Source organism: Scomber scombrus, chromosome 14, assembly GCF_963691925.1.
Source record: "Scomber scombrus chromosome 14, fScoSco1.1, whole genome shotgun sequence".
Lineage (NCBI taxonomy): Eukaryota > Metazoa > Chordata > Actinopteri > Scombriformes > Scombridae > Scomber > Scomber scombrus.
In genome coordinates this window covers 17,068,088-17,088,080 of record NC_084983.1, presented here as the reverse complement: position 1 = coordinate 17,088,080, position 19,993 = coordinate 17,068,088, and the positions used below count along the sequence as shown (strand labels likewise).

The window sequence follows — 19,993 nt, the reverse complement described above, 5'->3', positions numbered from 1 at the left end:
ACAATTGTGATGTTATGTATGTCAAATTCTGTGATCTTAAACAGCTTCCAATGAGTAAAAAAAACTGTGTGTATGTAATGCTCAAACCTGGTGTAATTGACCTTTTTCACAACAGTCATTTTGACATGAAATAGGGTTATACAGTACAAATATATATGTTAGCAAATACAGATGTTAGCAATTATATTAATTAAGGTTCCACTCCATTTAGGTTTAAGACAGCCAGGTTCCTGCTATTGCTTAAGTTTAAGGGTAGGTCACACTAAATACTCACCACTTTAGCCTATAGAAGCAGTTTTTTCCTTATTTTTCCCCCCTGTTTCTTAATACTGTTTACACATTTCCTGTATTTTCTGGTTGTATTCTAATAAAGAGACTGAAAAATAATTATATATGGTCATTATAGCAATGCTAAAACAACAAATCTAATGGTGGCCTAAGACGTTTGCACAGTACTTGTATCTTATCTACAAACCTACCTACTTATCTCATTGAGTTTAATATCCTTGACCATGGTTGTATTGCTGAGGTGTAGGAACATGAGGGGGTTAACAGCTCAGCTTTAGAAACCAAAGCCTTGGAATTACCATTTGGTTGTGATGGTTGGATCCCTTTTGGCTTTGATAAATATAGAAATGGGAGGGTGGAGTATATACAAAAATCAATGTCACATCATTTTTTTGTGGGGGGGTTGTGAAGCTCTCAAACTTGCAACAAACCTGCTGGGATCAGAAGGAACTCCTTGGACTCTGTACCCATCATATTGGTTGCTGTGCAGTTGTAGCTCCCAAAGCCATTCTCAGCATCGGGGGTAACCTGAGAGACAGAAAAAGACAGAAACACAGATCAATATCAGATCATTTGGTGAGGCATTGTAGGTGAATAAGAAAAAAAAATACTACAAGGAACTGTAGTTATTAGATATCAGATTTGTGCCATTGAGCAGTTAATTCATGGTTGATCACATGTGATTCATTAGGCAGGTGGTTGCTAGGCAGATGCACAGGTATTTAGGAAGTAATCATTACACAGCGGTTAATTAGCATTGTGTCTAGCAGTCTGTACTCCACTACTTGTTGACTACTCATGTAATGACACTGAAGAATCTCTAATCTTTTCTATTGTTTTCCTGTTTCATTCTATCAATAACAAATAGAAAACCTTTTCAAATTACCAAGATATTGATGTGTTTTAGATTCAAAATGACAAAAAAGTGGAAAAGAGTTTTTATAATTTCTTCTAATGGATGACTGTTATCTGTTAGGTAGCTGCTGTTAATGTGGACACAATATTTACTGAAACCAGACAGCTGACATGCCGTGCCAAAATTTTAATTTCCAGTTCCTTGCAAACACACAGTCCCTTTGTGTTATATTAACTCCTGTGCTTTTGTGTGCCGGTATAAAGATGGCAGGTGTGGCAGACCTCCAGGTAGCTGACGGTTGGCGTGTTGTAGATCTTGGTGTTGCTGGTGTTGGCATCGGGGAGCTGGAGGCCATCTCTGAACCAAACCACAGAGGCTCCGGGATGAGCTTTCACCTCACAGCTGATGTTGGCTGGGTTCCCCTCCCATGTGTACACTGCCACGGCACCGAGAACCTTCGGAGCATCTGCAGCAACACACAGGGGAGTAAAGACGGTAAACATCACGGGAGACCTCTTTTGGAAGATTTTACTGAAAATCTAAAGCATTTTACTCCTTCAATCTGCTTCATTAGGCTGTGAGAGGATCACACTATGCATTTAATACTTTTAAACACACTCCTGCAGGCAGCTGGGGTTACTCATGGCAATACTGACACAATTTGCAGTTTTACAGAATGGCAAACACTAAAAGTCGCCTAATAGCTACTTTCTTGTCTTAGTTCTGCACATTTAAGGCAGGTTTAAAAAACAAACCTGTGCTGCTTTTTCAGGAACATAAAATTGCAGCTTTTTGCCGATTTTGCTTGTAAGTGCAATGTTGTACTGTGAGACGCTCCAGGTCAGCAATTACACAAAATACTTCAACGTCTCACAAGGCCGAATGCCACTATTATACAGAGAGTCTAAAAGAGCATTGTCAAAAGAAAAAAGAAAAAAAGAAATAACAGAGCTACACACTGTCACTTCCAACTGCTATTGGAAATCCAGCTGGTTAATATTGTGTTTGATGAATATGAGATTATTTTTTCCCTCTGCTCTATAATTGATACTTGCAGACACACCAATAACACCTCTACCATTCATGCAACAATCTAAGCCCTGTTTACCAAGCTAGTCTGACATGCTCATTGAATTGAAATGATGCCATATGGTCAACACTCATCATCTCAAGCCCATATTTTTGACATCGTCATTGCGAAGTAAGAGGCTATAATAGAGAATAACAATAAAGAGTTGTTTTTTATGCATTGTTTCCTTTTATTGCATCCTGCTCACATCACCAAGCAGCCCTTCTCAATACAGTGAAGTATGCTTTGCTTCCTGAGTGCTTGCAAAAATGTTGTGGCCCCTGACACCGCTGAGGCTTTACTCCTGACCCTGAAAATCTCTGCGGAGCTGCTGCCGGTCGGATTGACGGACGAGGCTGAGTCAATAGATGCTCCATCTCCTGCAGCCCTGATAACACTCTCGCTCGTTCTATCAATGCTGCTTTTTGGGCCTCATTGAATCACCTCAGTGATTATAACCTTCCTGTTTGATTTCTGAAGCTTCCTCTCGTGGTCTATGTGCAGTTGCAAATAGCAGGCAAATATCTGCTAGTAGTGATTATGTAGCTCATGTTAAACATAAAATACATACAAAACATAGTGCTGCAGTGGCGTTAATTAATAGGGATAGTTTACAGTAGGTAACAGTTAAGGTATAATTACTGTACTATGTTAAATACTAGTCTAATAAAAGAGTGCTTTACTGAGTGATAAAACACTGAATATGTGTTTATTCTCTACAGCTCCATGCATGCATACCAATGTCTGTATCTACACTGTATGTCTGTATCCATATGTATGCATATAAGTTGTATTTATAGTCTGGATAGTAACTTATTTATAAATGTTATATTGTGAAATGAGTAGTCATAATCAGCTATTACTGTAATCCTTTGATGATTATTCATTATTTTGTGGCTGTTTAAGAACTACTGTAATCAGAATTTTTATGTTAGCGAATGAAAAAAATGAAATAAATCATGGTTTGGCCACAAATTCATCCTTTGTTAGCTCAGCACAACCATACACTGGTGTGGAAAACAATAGCTGCCTGCACATGAAAGTCAACCCAAATCTGCTGCAGCTTAAAAAACTACAGGTATCATCATTGTAATTAAAGCTATTAAATGTCTTGAACTTGGAAAGGATAAAAATCAATAATGAAATGAAACAGCTAGCCATGAAAGAGATGGAGGAAAAAGTGTCCTGCTTGCAGCTCAAAATGCGTTTTTTTTTTAAACAATCAATCTAAACAACCTCTTCCAACTGCTGGAAAAAGCAGAGCTCAAAAAAGAGGAGATATTAATACTTTCCTATCAGTCCTTCCGCAGCAAACCTAAACACATTCAACCCAGCTAATGGGATCATGCTGTGCGGCAGATAAAAAGTTCCTTGCTTAGATAATGTTTTCATTGTGTGAGTGGGCGAGTAGTGATGGAGAGGACAGAGTGAGAGTTGTGCTCAAGACAAAGCACCTTTTCTTATCGATAATTGCTTGGCAACAGTGAATCAGCTACCTGATTACTTGCTGATTACTCTAGCTAACTGCAAGCCCTCAAACAACTCTATCAACGCTGTATTGTGATTGTATCTCTGAGCAAATTGCTGGCACGTTGAGAGCAGGGCACATTAATCCAATTAAGTGTTCATTAGCATTTTTTTTCTCTATCTCTATCTCCCTCTCTTTTTCTTTCTTTCTTTTTTTTTTAAACCAAGGTAACATTCGATTTCAAAACAAGATCAAGTATGATTTGGCTTCCATTATGCAAATCCAGTCTTTCCAAGCATATGCTTTGAGTAAATTAAGGTACTGATGGGAAAATCCATAGAAAACCACCAGCTAACTCACCACAGAGCACATTTACTTGGTATTTCTCAGTTTGATGGTACAGTTAGTTTTTTTTTTCAGGTGTTAAGATATAATGTCTTTAAATATTAGGAGGCAGTTTTGTTGTTTAGATTCTGTTCTCCAGCAAATCGAACAATAAATTCAATGTACTGCCTTCAGTTTTATATTCAGTAGGTTTATGTCTACAACCAATGGATGCATGTAGAAGTCATAACTCTTTTTATACATAACCCAAAGGGTGAAAAGGACAACCGGTCCTATATGAACAACTCAGAGGACCCTTATAGCCAGAAGTTAGCACTTTAAAGGTGCTCAGGTGCTCAAATCAACAATCAAACAGGTTTTTCTTGCTGTAATCAAAACCTCCTGTTGCTAAATTAACCATTAAGAGTTCCCTTTATAATATACTTTAAATGTAAGTTAAGGGAGACAAAATCCATAGTCCTGATTTTTTGTGCAGAAATGTATTTCTAATCTCATGACCATGTAGGTGCAAGGTATATACATTTCTTATTCTCTAATTAATTATAATATATAATAATATAAAAACACATAGGTCATCTTAAGACATAAACTAGCATGTGTCAGCAATGCTCAGTTGTTTAAATCTTTACTGCATGCCATCGCTATCCCTCAGCCTGACTTCTGTCACTCTCTAGTGTTAACGGGCAAAAAATATTGATATGGTCCGACTGGTTTATGGACTTAGGACTTGAGCTCAATGGCGAGACTAATTAGACAGCTGCACAAACACTAAGAAAATCATTATAAGCCTTAAAAAGCCACGTACCCTAAAGCTACAGTATGTCAGAAACTGAGACCTGGGTTTCCATGGTAACAGATCACAGTACGACTGACCCTGCAAACCCTGCTCTCTCGCCTACCACTTATCCCCAGAATTGGAGATGACTGCCCAGACACTGTATCCTCGGAGCATTTCTTTTGTCTGAACAAAGCTTTTTTTTTGCTGTGATGCTCGTCTGTTTTACAATTTCCCAGATTTGAACATTTTTCTTTTGCTGCATCCAGTGTGCGTTGTTTTTACTGGCATAGTAAATGTTGCCTAACTGATTGAAACTGTTGCTCATTCAGCCAATGTTTTTGAGTTTTACTTTATTTAGAAACTGCATCAGTGTGTAAGATCATATGTGCAGCATATTTCGTGTAACATACTAACATTTCTCTACATTTGTAATAAGACTGAGACTGTGTTGCACAGTTAACAGCACAGTGATTCTATGTTGCTTTACTGTGTTCGCCTGCAGTGGGAATTGCTGCTAACATCATTCAAGTTCATTTATTTTCACTAAGATGGAAGTTCTTTAGGGGGTATTTTGCCTTTATTAGTGAGTTCGTGGCAGAGATGCTCACAGGAAACAAGGATAGAGAGAGAAGTGGGTACGAAATGCAACAAAAGTCCCGTCGGATTCAAACCAGGGATATTGTGGATATATATATATATATATTGCATGCAGCCGCTCCATTTATCATTGTATTTGTGTGATGCAGCAATCCTCACCTTAGCAAAGAAAAACATCTACATGTTGAATTTTTAATGAGGTAATCTCATAGGGTTTTTCTCTCTAACTTTATCCCCCAAAAACTTGTGGCTCACTCAGTTACGTAACAGTACAGATAGTGTAAAGTAGCAGGTTCAGTGTTAAAACTAACCAGCTACTGAAGTAAGTAGCGACTTTACACTTAAACTTACAAAATCATGTTCAACCAATAGATCAGACTGCAGTACTCTCACTCAGTTTGTCTTTGTGAAACGAGCTTCAGGTCGGTGTCGGTCTATCAGAATCAAACATTGAGGTCTTCTGTCGAGAGATGCCCTTTTTGCCCCAACATTCACTCAAGTAAAGATCTCTTTGTAGAAGAAAACAACACTCCAACATGCAAGGCAGTCACGAGGCAAGTTGTGGTTTCAGGTCTCTTGACTGGTAAAGAAAGGCATTCTTGCTCTTATTGTGATGTTGCTAGTGATATTGATTTCCCTGCCTATAGGTAAAATCAACAGCTGATGATCAAAGACCGGAGAGTTTCTCTGGAAACTGTCAAAAGCCATTTTAAGAAACACAGGAAATCACTATCTGAGATAAAAACAGACATGTTGAGGAAAAGCTTCCAAAAACATCAAGGAATCACAGACTGAGGATATATCACAGCCAAAAAAAACTGGGATTCGACTTGGATAAAGAACTATCTACGACTAATAACAGGCATTTTTCACTGACTCTTAATAATTTGATGACATTTGATTTGGGCAAATGTGGAGACAAGAGAAGCTGCCGCAGCTGTTTCAATTTAAGTCCAACAAAAGACAGATGCCTGTTACAAAGTGCAGAATTTTTACTTTTACATAGATTTTATGTCCTGACTTTATTTCTTGATCATCAGTGAAGATGTACATTAGTCCATAAAATGAGTGGTAGCGAGTTTGTCAGATGAAGAGGATTCAGGCTATGTGAAAATGAATACATGATATATTGCACTGACTAAAGAGAATAAAGGAATGAGTTTTCTTTTTTTCTTAAAGAAATAGCTGAAACATTTTAAGGGTATTCACTTGTTTTTTTCCCCCTTTCTGACAGTGAGGTAAGATCAAAAGATCAAGTACATTGCTGAAGTCAGGCCTTGCTTTGCATAAAGACTGGAGGCAGGGGGGAGACAGCTAACCTGGCTCCATATAAAAAAAAAATATGTCTACCAAACACCTACAGAGCTGACTAATGTGTTTCATCTGTACACAAACAGAACAGACAACAGCACAATTACAAGCTGGAACAATTTCTTGGCAAATGTTTGTAGGATTTTTTTCATCAGAGAGAGGTTAAGCTGGATCCTCATGTGTCCATTATTTATGCTAGTCTATGCCAGTGTGTTATAGTGTTTTCTCACTCTCATAAGCGTATACTGTATTCCCAAAATACTGAATTATTCCTTCAACTCATTGAATTTTATGGTTATTTAAAATGTTTCATATAATAAAACTGTCAAAAAAAATGTTGACTTTATATTTTTTCATTCATGAGTGAATTAGAAAAGTGCAAATTTAAAAGTGATGTGTATTGAAAGCACTGATGCAGGAGGCAAAAGTAAGGAAGGAGGGACTTACAGCGGACTTCCAGGTACATGTGCTGGGTGTCTTGACCGATGGAGTTGCTGGCAGTGCAGAGGTACTGGCCCGCGTACGTGAACTGGACGTTTTTCAAGGTGAGAGAAGACACTCGTGCGTGGCTCCGTACCACTATATTTCTATCGAGGCTCTACAAAGAAGAGAAAGACATTATTCTCACTTATAAAGATTGACATTCTCAAATGAAGGCAAGTCTTGCTGCACCCCTCAGTTGATACCCTGAATATTGCTTGGTGAAAGTTATATTTGTCAGTGAGAAGACTTGGAAGCTTTTTCCCGGAAAATCTGGGATGCGATGGAGTTATATTTGTTTGGAATAAACAGAATAAATAAATAAATAGATGAACTTGTAACAGAACTCAAATTTCATTAACAGGAAAAAAAACAAACAACAAAAAGCAATCAAACAAACCCCCCCCCCCCAAAAAAAAAAACAAACAAACAGGTGACCTGTGTGAATTGCAGTGCAAAAATACCACAGCTTTGAGCAGCTAGATGGAGACAACATAAAAGACACAAAAGAGAAAGAACAGAGAATATGGTACAGATTGTAAATGGGTGTTTTAAGAGTTTAAATGACCAAATTAAGTAGCTATTATGGCACAGACAGGAAATGGAAGTTGGAAAGTATACTGAGCAGTTCTCTGTCGTACTCTTTTTATAGGATTTGCTGACAAAAAAAACAAACATGGAATCACATCCCTTCTCATGTATGTGGATGCATCTGAGATTTAAGGCACACAGCAATCTTGAAATGATAAAAAAAATAAGCATCTCAATCTCAAAATATACTGATTAAATAAAGTTTTTGTCTCTAATTTAAATGCAAACAGCATCAAAGTCAACATCAGCCTGGAAATCAGACAGTGAACTCAGCCTCGGCCAATAAACTGCAAACTCCTACAGCCTGCTGATTACTGTCCTTACCATTTAAAAGTCTAGTTGCAGGTTTAAAGACAGTCTAATTGCAGTCATAACAGAATAACTGTGGTTGGGACAAATGTCTTGTTAAACCCCATTTTTATTTTCTTCAGCAGCCCGCCTTTACTGTGCTGTCGACTCGGTTGAACCTGCTGTATTGCGGATATGCGAACTCGCTGGAAATGTGTTCTGACTTATTCAGAGCAAGCTCTCTGCACAGGTGCGCAGCTGACATCTGAGTACACCCGATGACCTGACTCGCCATTTTAATCATGTGCTGCGGTCTAGCTCGATCTTTGGTGTCCATGTCGCCAAATACAAAGTGACACACAGTTCACGCCAACAGGGGACAATCATGTTCTTTCTAGTTGCCATGAATTCCTATTGTACATTACATGTGTTCCAGGTGCTTCAGCGTTTATTTAACAAATTATATAGTGGCATTTGTTGTATTAGCATTATAGCATGACGTGTAATCCTGTAAAGAGCAGGACGATGCAGATGTGCTGTGTACTGAAGGCTTGAGGGAGTGTCCTGGAACATTTTGAAAGGGCAGAATCAATCTTGTCTTACTGCGGTGACACAGGAAGGAGCTGTATTGGGCACACCGTTAGAATATAAACAGGGATAAGGTTAATGGAGAATAATACTTAGATGATATAACAGAGGCAAAAGTGAACAGGCGGGCCTTTGAACAAGACAAATTAATTAATTAAAATGAATAATTTTTAATTATACAAGTCTGATTTGTCATCAAATTAATTATAACAGCAGACCTGTAATTGAAGGCATGGAAATCATTTTTCACAGTTTCCTTTGCTTGAGCAGCCGCTGCTGCTTTGCTTTGAAGGGCAGAACTGACATCCTGTTACATAACCTGTCAATACATGTGTTTTGCTTGTCATATATTCTGTACTATATAACTGCTGTATAGGAGACACTGCCAACTGGAATCTGTACAGGCTGTATCTGTCAGTTATGTAGTGAACAGCCCCATTTTATTCTGCTGATATTCGTGCTGATTCTATATGTGAAGTCAATTTTTAATTAAGTAAGGTAAGGTACACAACTTTTCTCTATGAAAAAGGTGCAAAAACTTACTTTAGTGGGATTTCACAACATCTCCACCACCTACAGATTGAAATTCTATCTTTGTGTCATTGGCATGAAAAAGAACAATATTAATGATAATAATAATTTTATTTGTATAGCACTTCTCAAGCCAGGAGCACAGAGCGCTTTTCATAGACAGCACAAAATAAACTTTCAAAAATGTCAAAAAGGATCAAGAATCAACGAAACAAAGTAACATTAACACAGCAGTGTATCCTGTGCATGTATTTGCGTGTGTGTGGGTATGTGTGTGTGTGTGTGTGTGTGTATGTGTGTGTGTGTGTGTGTGTGTGTGTGTGTGTGTGTGTGTGTGTGTGTGCTGTTTGTGTCTAGGTCAATCACTGTTCCTCAGGTTTTCGTCCGTAAAAGGATGATACATTTATGTTATGTTGGATTTTTTTAAATACAAAATGCCAACCAGGAACAACAATTGATACATGTGAAAATGTTCTGGCTCAAACTCGGTGACATGAATTGCAAAAGTTTGCAAAGCAGTTACTTTTGCAGGTATTTTATATAAAGTGCTGCTCAAATTAGAATATTGGATCTGATCTTCGCTCTAGATGACGAGTCATTGGATCACCAAACTTATCACACTTCGTTCTGGGGGGAACTGTGAATATCTGAAACTGATTCCATGGTAATCACTTTATCATCCCAATTTGTGGGGCGACTCATGGGAAACTTGTGATAGTAAAGCTTAAAGCCTCTTTTCCACTGTAGGAACTTTAGAACCTGTAACCTGTCACCGTTCATAATGCCAACTTTCAAGAACCTTGTGAGGCTTTGGTATGACATCATTTCATGTGTTTTCACTGTATTTTACAAACTGTGATGTCTGGTATACATTTAATTTCAAGAAGTGACAGGAGGACCAACTATATGATTGTTATGTTAAGTTTGGAAGCCGTTCTTACCTCAGTATTGCTGAGGTAAGAACGGCACGAGCAGGTTGGTGGCCCGTAACAGCGTGAAGCATGTCATGCCACTTTGTAGTTTTTCATTTTGCTCTGCTGTGTGCAAATTTCCCTGCAATGTTTGGCTGTGATGTATCCGTGTTCCTGCCAGACTCTGAGAAAATCTTCTGCTTCACCTTTTTGTTTTCTCTGTACCTACAAGTCATGATTAACTGTCTCCCGGCTCGGCGCCTGCATTTCTGGCACATAAAGGTGTATTCTTCTGAGAGGTCCTCAAAGCCCAGCTGAACATGGCCCTTCTTCAGTAAGTAAACAGTCTGCTAATCACCTTGCCCACCTCCTGTCTTCATACTGAGTCCCAAATTGTCTGGCCAGCACCTTGTATGGTACCTTGCTGCTGTCAGTGAGTGAATGGCTGAAGGAGAGTTAAATTATAAAATGTTTTATATGCATTATATATAGAGGCACTATATAACTGCAGCCTTTTAAAATTAATGGTGCATTCGAGTGGTTCTTGTGATATGGTAAAGTCTAAAATTTTGATGTTTGGGGCGTCCTGGTGATCTAAGGATTTAAGGCACTTATCATACAGAGCAATGTCCTCAATTTAAGTCTGATCTTGGACCTCTGTTGCATCCACCACGTTTCCCTCTCCTCATTTCCTGTTTCAACCATTGACTCTAATAAACGTTTTAAGTAGAGACTTAGCAGCGTTTTCAAATAGTCTAAATTCTGTATTATATCCACTTATGAAGATGAACACCTGATGACCTGATTACAGATTTTCAGTACAAAACAGTTGCGATATTTTCTGACTTTATGCGTTGATGAGAATTGCCTGAACGCTCTATTCAACACTGCTGACATCAGTGACATTCAGCAGGCAGGTTATTACAATCAGACCCCGATCTGGTTTGAGTGTCAGGTTGCTCTTTAAAGTGCAGTACTTGATGAACAAAAAGATATGGTAGAGACTTTGCAGTTCACCTCAGCATAATAACATCACCTCTCAGGTTACATTCATCACAATGACAGTTCATGTAATGCTTGCTTGATTTATGTCTATGACAGAGCCGAGTTCAGCAAAACTATTATCAGTGACTACAGATGGATCAATACCACGCTATCAGAAAGGCATTCATCAACAAGAGATTTTCTATGGTGATCTTAACCATAATATTTAACATGGCTTCATTCCTGTCATTACTGCTTTGCAGAACCATTGACTGATAATATATTCAAATGCAAAAATGTGCTCGTAATCGATACGGAAATGTTTTGTTGCCTTGCCTTCTACATATCCAGATACAAGCTATTGTATCAGGGTAAAATAAACAACATCAATTTTGTCTTATTCTTTCTTCCCTCGCCCCGTAGAGACTAAATAGAGATAGTACACAGTAAAAGACGTGCATCACAAACAACACCAAATCACCTACTGACAAAGAGCAATAGTTAATTACAGACGGGTTAGAAATTAAAGGGAAAAAATGAATTAATGAGTGGAGAAACATAACAAATGCAGATGCTTCCACACAGGTGCACTGCATAGGAACTTTTACAAAATCACATCCAGTTACGCTCTGTGGCATGTGTGGAAATGCTGAGCAGGCCCAGCTGATTCTGATTTTGTTTCAAGATGGCAAGAGGAAAAGATCTAAGTGACTTTGAAAGAGGGTTCATTGTTCATCGTCCACTGCTCAACTGGCTAGTATTTCAATAGGAACGGTGACCAAAGTGATATCTGCATTTAGATCTATGGGAAAGACATCAGTAAATAGGGCTGGAAATTGTTGTTGACAGCACATGTGATGGCCGTGACTCTCATGCATCACTGAGATATGTGAGGAAAAACAGAAGAGCAGGACATGATCAGACAGCAGTCCATCGTCAATTACATAGAGAGGGCTATTATAATAGGGTTGCAGTGCATAAACCCCTCATTACAAAGACGAATGCACATTTGAGAGTTTAGTGGTGCAAAAACCATAAGATACTAGTCTAAAGAGATGTGGAGAAAAAGACGTGATATGATCAGATGAGTCATCCACATTCTTGACGAATGGGCGAGTGCATGTGTGGTGTACCACAAATGTGCGGTACAGGTCTGAATGTTTGACCCATAAAGTGAGGGGGTCAAATCAATATAAAGTTTTTGTGAGTAATCACCTTTATCCTATGATGAAACATTGCTATCCTGATGGGAGTGGTCTCATCTATAGAGCACCAGGGGGTCACTGAATGGTTTGATGAATATGAAAATTATGTGAATCATATGCTGTGGCTCTTTGCTGTTACCAGATGTCAATCCAACTGAACGCCTATGGGAGATTTTGGATTGGCGTGACCGACAGCGCTCTCCACCACCATCATCAAAACACTAAATGAGGGAATATCCTTTGAAAGAACGGTGTTCATCCCTCCAGGAGAGTTCAGAGACTTGTAGAATAAACGCTGAGACACATTGAAGCTGTTCTAGGAGCTCATGGTGGTCAAGCACCTTATTAAAATATTTTATGTTCTTTTTTGCTTTATTTTCTCACCCGTCTGTACATCAAAACGCTACACTTTACATCTACGACACAGTGGAGCAAAAGTAAGCTTTTTTATCTTGCTGTCTACAAAAGGAAGGAACAAAGCACATGGGAAAACACCATCCTGAAACAATGAAACCAGCTACAAAATAAACCTGTATATATCACAATGTAGTGAAAAAACTGCGTATTCAAACTGAGAAAAAAAGTTGAATTTCTATGTAAATTTCATAGTCAGCAGTGTGATGTGATTGCTGAACCAGAGAAGTAAAAAATGTGTCAAAGCCTACTGTACTGTAAGCTCCAAAATAACTCATAAACATAATAAAAACCAACACATAATCATGACGCATAATGCTGCTGCTGTGGTCTGCTGAGCCACAAATCACACAACTTGAAATGAAAACGGCTGTTCCAATAATGTCACGCGACACTGGTCACATGCTGCGATGACGCTCTGTGTTAAACTAGACTCGTGTGAAATGATGATTATTGAAGTGCGCTGAATGATGATCATCGGCTGGTGGAATAATTGAACAAAGTTGCCCAGGTGTGATCAGAGACTCAGCAAAACAGCTCACAATTCAGAGCTGCGTGTGTTCAATTATCATGTGCTTTTTTTTACATTTATTTTTAATCAAGGGTACTACTGGTTCATGGGTATTTGAAATTAAAGCTGGTAAATCTTCCCTGTCTTTAACATGTGTGTGCAGCAGTGAGAGATGTTAGCTTGTGATGTTGTGTCAGTTTTATCTAAGGGCAGCGGTTCTTTCTTTCTGCCACGGAGGACCAAGAGTTTGCATGTTTCTTTCCGATCAAACACCACAGCAGGGACCTTGTCTCTTAAAGTACTACATTTATAATTAAATACGCTTATCAACATTTCCCAGGGCATGCTTAAGTTAGCGCTTTAAAAGAAATGTACTAAGACACATAACTAAATCCTAAGCCCCTGTAATGTCAGAGGTGGATACAGCCTTCTCAGAGACAGTTACATAAAACCTGGATGAATTAAACCAAAACTATCAGCATTTTTTTTCTTTTTTTTTGTAATTTGGATGAACTGATAAGAGTAAGACCATAGTATTAATGGTGTTTGTGCTGCTGTAGTGTGAAGCTGAAGTAAAAAAAACAAACATACAGACTCCTGGCTCATGACAGTAGGCTACACCGCTGATAACCACTCTGTTAAGATTTAGTATAGCTTGGTGAGTTAGCGCCATGGTTGACCCACAGCAGAGCAGACAGTGTTTTCTATGTGAGGTTGCATAGCTGCTGGCCAACCAACAACCCCAATGCAGGAATCGGCTTCTTCCTCGGATCGAGCCCAAGAACTAACCAGACCGTGCAGCAGGAAATAACAATCCAAAAATTGGAATATCTACTTTGAGATACTGTGGCTGTCTCCGTATCTGAAGATGGAATTCGTCTACACAATTAAACAGGAACGAGTAAATAGGGCAAGTCTAAATGTGTACTGGAACTAAATGGTTTAAATGTACTGTACTACGTGTCTAATGGTCTACATATCTAGTGTACACATTAAATGTGGGCTGAGTGACAACACTTCTGCTCTGCAAGAAAAAAAGGGTGGGCTATTGGGTAAGTTTAGACTATTACGACTACGGCTACGATTTTTAGTAGCCATACCTCATATGTGGCTGGTCGCGTCCAAGAAGCCTAGAGAGGACAAACACAGAGGAAGCAAAGACAAACAACGACACAGTGGAGCAAAAGTAAGCTTTTGTTAAGGATCCACACAGAGGGAGACCAGACTGGATTTGCCTGCAGGAGATGTGCAATGAGTCCATGTTTCAAGGACCATACCATACAGGGATTTTTGAATATTTTATCCCATAAGCTACAAATATGTATTCAGTGCATTGCTGCCAATCATTTTTCAGGACATATCAGAGTGTATCTTTATACCCTCCAGGCAGCTTTTGATTTACATACATTTTCAAATGATGGAAATACAGTGACTTTGAAATTGCATGTGCAACTTTGATTTTTTTTTTTTAAAGAAAAAAGAAGAAGCATACATTATGCTGTTAGTTATTTCCAAGTCAGCACCTTCATTTTCATCCACAAATGAAATTAATTGAAACAGATGTTTGCCCGAAAGGTAAGATACCATATTCAGACATGTAGAACACACCCAACATTTGGAAAGTGAATGTTATAATAATGTATACATGATTTGGAGTCAAGGTGCTTATGCATGTATCAAAACTAAAATACAAAACTAAATACACAATGAGCAAAAACATTAATGGAGATTACAGCAATTAACTTCCACGCTGAAGAGCTGAAGAGGAGAATGTTTTTTTCTACCAAGCTGTATTTATTACAGTTATGATTAATTCTCTCATAAACACTAACATACTGTAATACAATATTAAAAACAGAGCACAAGCAATAATATAAATATCACACCATTAAGTTCAAGGTTTTCTCAAAGTTTGAAAAGGACTGTTATGGTCAGATCAGGATTTTTCGATTTGGCAGCTCGAACTGCGGTCGGGGGGAATTTTAGAGAACTAGTCAAAATGCCAAAATGGAGCATATCTTCCTAAAGCAGCATGGGGCTCTCTCAGTTGGTTATTAATTAATGTACTGTAACAAGAGAGAATTTGGAGGCACATTAAGGAAACCTGGGCACTGAAACTAATTATGAGGGAGCCATTACGTGTATTGGGGGGGGGATTTTCTAATCAACACCTTCCTCATCATGCCATTGTGTTTTTTTGATTAACTCGTTTATGTAAAAAAAACACTGGACTGGACCACGTATTTTGTGTTAATGAGTGCGTAATTCGACTCTCGTGGTGTAAAGCAGCATGTGGATGTGCCAAAAAACCTCAGATTTACACTGAAATCCCTTTCTCAGTGGATGATACGATGATAATATCCACTATACCTTTGACAAAGATAGAGAAAGCTACTGTAGTAGCAGCCAGTAAAAACGACGGAGCTGTGATTGCACATTGTTATGAACACAGTATGTCTGCTCTCTTGTCGTCTGGCTCTTGTGGTGAATGGAGGACGGAGCGTGACCAGCAGGAATCGGATCAATGATGAATGATGATCCACTGAAGATTAGTGACAGTTATTACCAAATGATCAACGGGATTTTCTGATTAAGGCGTCGTAATTGCTCTTGATAGGAAAGAGGCTGATGCTGATCGGCGCTGAATGGAAGATGATACTTAGTGACAACTATGAGGGGCGACGGCCAAGCCTTGTCTCGCAGGTGGAAGCTAAGATTCAGTAACCTGCGATACATCTGTGTGAATGCTTGAACTGATCAGCGATTATAAATGACAGTTAACGACTTAGGGCAGTTTAGCTGGGTCACTAGAGTCTGTTAAAATATACCAGAGCCAAACACATCAAAACGAGCCAAACTGATGATTTTCTTAATTGCACACTCTCCAGGTACATGGGTTAAAAAGATTGTTCTGAGGGTGGCAATAGAGAGAAATGTTTTTGTGTTATCCAGAATATGAATTAGACTACCAATCTGCCAATTAGATGTTGATATTTCTTGTGAACCAATGGAAATTTCAGCCTGATGTGAAACTACAAGAAAGGTCAGAGCATCACCAAACATTTTATTATCCTTTGGCAACCATGATTTGGGGGCCTGCTATTGTTTTGTGTTTTAATTTGAACTGTCAGATGAACCATTCAAGCCTCCAGAAACAGTAAAGTGTGGGGCAAACCCAAGGAGAAGAAAGATGAACTTTTTTAGGTATAAACACACTAGTACTGTACGTCCATGCTATCAGAAACACTTAGCAGATACAGCTTTTCACAGCTTTAAAGATGTATCGGACAAAAGAGACTTAGTCTGTGATGCTGAGATATATTCACAGTTTTACATTTCTTTTGCAATGATTGTGTATGCAGTGATTGAGGCCTTTTTTTTAGCCAGTGGGTGTCTAAATTTCCCTGCTTTTGGAATATTGTTTAGATCCCACAAAATGATGCAGGATGATTTCTGGCATTGTTACAAAACATGAATTAATGGGTGACCAGCAAAAGTGATGTGTTAAATTCTGTCACTATAAAAAAAAAAAAGGCAAAGGCTATTTGCAATATCAATGAATGCTATTTGCACCCTAGTACAATTAGAAGTGGATGCTATTTGTACCCTGGTATATATAGCAAAGTGTTCTATTTGCACCCGTCTTGGTGCAAATATCAATGTATGCTATTTGGCTATTTGACCCCAGTACAATTAGGAGTGCATGCTGCGGGACTGAGTGTCGGAGGGGAGCGTCTGGAGATACGGAAGTCTCCCGTATCCCACCGGGACAGCGGGATAAATATACGTTGCTGTTCTTTTCTGTATATCATATAATAATTTCTGTTCGGTGAGATTTATCACTTCCCGGCGTGAAAAAATGTCAGGTGTGGCGTGTGAGCGTGAGAGCAGCTTGAAATGTGTGTCTCACGGCCAATGCCTGAGACTTCAGAGGTCTGAAATGTATTTGGTATCCATGGCAACCATAGACTTATCTGTCAAGATTTGATTTCCATCATATAACAACCTGAAGGTTGTAAATTCAGATATTTTCGGGTTGTATGCATTTACTTAACAAAGTTATGAAAATGCAGCAGAGTTTTTCCACTGAAAACATTATCAACAAATAACTGCTGCTGCAAAGACTCGAACCTGAGTCCCCTGTACTAATGACGGACATGTTGCCCATTACGCCACCGCTTCGGTTCTACGTAGTGACGTGACAGCCCAATATGTTTGCTATTACGGAAGATAGACATTGGCGACAAATTATTTCTAACTGACAAACTGACGCTTGTATGTATTCACTGAGGAAAGATTATGAAAATATAATACAACTTTCCCGCCAGAAATGTCTTTAGAACAAACATTAGAGATGAAACCTTTCTAAATTCGCCCTTTTCTGTTGGCATGGAAGATGAATGTCCGCCATGTTTCACGTTGTTATACGTCTAGGGTGCAAATAGCTCAGCTGTGTGGCCGAGGCTATTTGTACGAGGGGTGCAAATAGACACTCCGAAAAAAAAAAAGCCCCAGTGCTGCTTTTTTGGCGTCTTTGTAAGCACACAAAAAGTAACTACAGCCTGAAAATTGTAAGATGTGGCAGACTTATTGCTTGTGATTCATCATAATATTTCTAAAAAAAAGTCTGTTTTCCTTTTATCACACAGCTTCCTTGGAAACTTTCAGCAAACCGCTGTTACTTTATTGTCATTCTTTGTAATTATGTGAAATGTCAGTAATATTTGCCATGGAAATGCCAAAGAAAGGAAAAACAAAAATCTAATTACAAAATAATTTGTCTTTTTTCCTGCCATGAAGCCAAAGTGGAGACGTGCCATCAGGAGAAACACTTTTTGCATGCATTTTACGTTTTTGGCACAATCACAGGCATTACAAGGCTTATTTGGCTTGCATCACACAGTCAGGTTAAAGTAATGCTTCCTCATGTTGGATTTCCTCCATCCTTGCTCATAGTGATTTTGTGCACACTCCAAAAGCTTGTGATTCCAACTCCTTTGACTAATTTCACAGGATCCAATGTGCTTCAGTGACAAGCACAAGTTTGTAGTTGAAATACTGTTTCATATTTCACAATTTCTTCATGTTTTATTGTAAAAAACGAGGTCTGTTTGATGCCAAATTTAAATGCATCACTCCCTTGGTCAAGAAGTCTAAAGCTGCTCAGTTGGCTTGACATTGCTGGCAGAAAATCTTTCAAGTTACCTTCAGGAAATGGTAGTAATTACAGACTGGAACTGTTATACTGCCAGTCAAAATTTAATATCATGTAGATGGGTGATGCGTCTTGTAACTGATTGGCTGAAAGTATAAGGTTTGACAGTCATTCCTTTTCAGATTGTCAAACAAATTAATGAACGCATGAGTCTCAAAATCAGATTTCCAAAGATGTTTGTATGTGTCTACAGCTCAGTCTAAACCTGATCTCCAAATTTATGCCACTTCTTATTGTTATATTCCTCTACACCTTTTTTTTGGTCTCCTTACATTAACAAAGCGGAGTCATAAATCCCAAATATTGCCATTGTTGAAAATGAAGTTGAAACATTTCCAACTCGTGAGGATGCATCCTTTGCCTCACGTCAAGTTTGTGAATAAATGCTTTACAGGAAGTGGCAGCTTTAAGACATCATTCATCATACTGCGCTGGCTGAATACAGCTGGATAGAACAGCGAAGTAAAGTAGGGCAGTATGGCCCAAATATTGTGCAACTGAGTCCCTTGGTGTCCTATGGGACAATGAAAGGACAGGTGCTTTCACTGCATTTACGTGTTTGTCTCCAAGAATAGCACAGCTATTGTTACGTGCATATATTATTTGTAACATCAACATTAGACAATGTGAGGCAGGGGTGCCAAACATTGTTCAAACTGCAGATAATTTATATTTTAAAAGTTTCACTGTGAGAGTGTGTACAAGATAATCCACTAAAGAAAGAGAGGTCAAAGGGAAAACATCAAAACTAGTTGTCAAACGTGCAGCACAGACAGCCCCAAGTTCCAGGACATTACTGCAAATATATACTTAGACAATATATTTAGACAACTATTATTAAACTTTTGTTTTGGCAAATAATATGTTTCCTCCTGATTCCTGGTAGCAAATAATTCAAGGTATCACTCTGCAACCTGGGGAATAAAAACCTCTTATGTATGATACAAATATGTAGATGATATTATTTAAAAAAGAGGTATTATTATTATTATTATTTTTGCAGTATCAAATGCGAGCTGAAGCACTAACCACACTACAGTACTAGAGTATGAAGTGCTCTTCCTGAATCCACAGACCTGCTAGAGGCTGCAAGGTAATTATCTGTTTACTGCATTCACAGCAGAAAATCACCTCTCTGAAGTGACTAATCCGTCTGATGCACACATGATGCATGTTGTCAGAATAGACTGTTAAGATAGATCTTTTTTTTATTTTAATTATACCATTTTAATGAGCTGATAAGAGCATAACAATGGACTCTGGATGTGATTCTCTCTTCAGGCTGGTGACTGCCAACCACTTTAAGGGAGAAAAATGCACAAGGATGGTTTTCATAGCACCAGAGTACGATTTGTGAAAAAAATGCACACGGGTGTGGAGGGGGTTTAAAATATTTGTATTCATGAAAATAAGTCAGAACCACGTTGGACCTATACAGACTTTAGAGCCTATTGCACAATTTCTCACAGTTGGTACAGTTATGAACTTTAATTAAACAATTACAAAACTTGAACTTGACCACTACCTTTTTAAGGAATGTTTTAATCTATTAAAAAACAAAAA

General features: G+C 38.5%; 1 protein-coding gene across 1 annotated transcript in view; it reads right to left on the bottom strand.

The window, feature by feature from the left end:
* Nucleotides 1-19,993, bottom strand: part of LOC133993527 (neural cell adhesion molecule 1-like) — a 243,751-nt gene that overhangs the window by 50,473 nt on the left and 173,285 nt on the right. Inside the window, exons 10-13 of the mRNA XM_062432516.1 lie at nt 14,316-14,345; nt 7,160-7,310; nt 1,426-1,610; nt 720-816 (exon numbers count right to left, since the gene is read on the bottom strand). Coding sequence (XP_062288500.1) covers nt 720-816; nt 1,426-1,610; nt 7,160-7,310; nt 14,316-14,345 — 463 coding nt within the window. The remainder of the gene's footprint in view (nt 1-719; nt 817-1,425; nt 1,611-7,159; nt 7,311-14,315; nt 14,346-19,993) is intronic.